This window comes from Empidonax traillii, unplaced genomic scaffold (assembly GCF_003031625.1).
Source record: "Empidonax traillii isolate 1590-97213 ecotype Southwest subspecies unplaced genomic scaffold, ASM303162v1 scaffold1132:size609636, whole genome shotgun sequence".
Lineage (NCBI taxonomy): Eukaryota > Metazoa > Chordata > Aves > Passeriformes > Tyrannidae > Empidonax > Empidonax traillii.
In genome coordinates this window covers 180,015-181,135 of record NW_020956325.1, presented here as the reverse complement: position 1 = coordinate 181,135, position 1,121 = coordinate 180,015, and the positions used below count along the sequence as shown (strand labels likewise).

The window sequence follows — 1,121 nt, the reverse complement described above, 5'->3', positions numbered from 1 at the left end:
TTTTTTGGAAAGACATCTATTTAAGATTTTTTTTTTTGGTTGTTTTTTATTACACACCTTTGATGTAAAAACTAAGAACTGGCTAGACAAAAAAACCCCATATATACTACAGATAAATCTTTATTAGAAACCACATTAGATACAGGTGGTAAGGAATTTTTAAATGTTTGTTACATAGCATGGACATTTTATTTTACATATCAGAACATAAAGTCATTTTACTACTATAAGCTGTCTCTGGGTGCATTTCAATAATTAGTATAAAAATATTCCGTGGTTTAATTAAGATGCCTCGTCTCTCTTCTGTCTCCTGCTGTCTGAGAACACCAACCTCATACTTCCTTTTTTTTCTTTACCATCTCAAAGCTCCACCATCCCACCTCACCTGCCCGTGGCAGGGGTTGGGGTTGTTTGTTGGTGATTTCCCTCCAGTTCCTCTGTTTCAAAGGACACGGGAATTCCTCTGAGTACCCAAGTGTTCCTGCACTCAGGTGCAGATGAGTTACAGTGACAGTGGTGAAGAATTAAAAGCTGGAGGGAGGGAGGGAGGGAGGGGGAGAGGTCTGAGGGTGTCACTGCCCGTGGTTCGAAGCGCTCACTTCATTTCTCAAGCTGACACTGCATCAACACTGAACCAGACAAATGCTGCCACCACAACCTGCAGATTGCTGGGGTCAGCAGCCCGGGGTGCAGATGACAGGCTGCCCGGGTCTTCAGCCTGGTTTACAAATATGACTGACGGAATAACGATGGCATTTTTAATGAATCATCACTGCCTTTCTTTTTAATCATTTTTCACCCACCTTCTGCTCACAGCTGCAATATTTATTGATTTAAGGCAGTTTAAAAAGTAACTCCTCTAAGAATTGTTCCAGCAGCTTTCAATTAACGCAGGGGATGCAGAGAAGACTTGCCCATGGAATTAATCCAGGTTTTACCTGCACAGAGCTGGCACTGCTGGCAGCCTTTGCAAAGGGCATGGCCAGGGCTCTGTCTCAAAACAGCCACAAGTGCCAAATGACAAGCTTTTCCTTACAAAAATAGTACATGATGTTTGTGAGCGACAGGACCCGAGTGGGAAGGGCTGAGTCAGCATAAAAACGTGTAAAATTTGGATAAAT

General features: G+C 42.6%; 1 protein-coding gene across 1 annotated transcript in view; it reads left to right on the top strand.

Moving 5' to 3' along the window:
• Nucleotides 1–832, top strand: part of TBX4 (T-box 4) — a 37,223-nt gene extending 36,391 nt beyond the window's left edge. The window contains exon 10 of the mRNA XM_027905232.1: nucleotides 817–832. Within this exon, the coding sequence (XP_027761033.1) occupies nucleotides 817–832 (16 nt within the window). The remainder of the gene's footprint in view (nucleotides 1–816) is intronic.
• The last annotated feature ends 289 nt before the right edge of the window (nucleotides 833–1,121 follow it).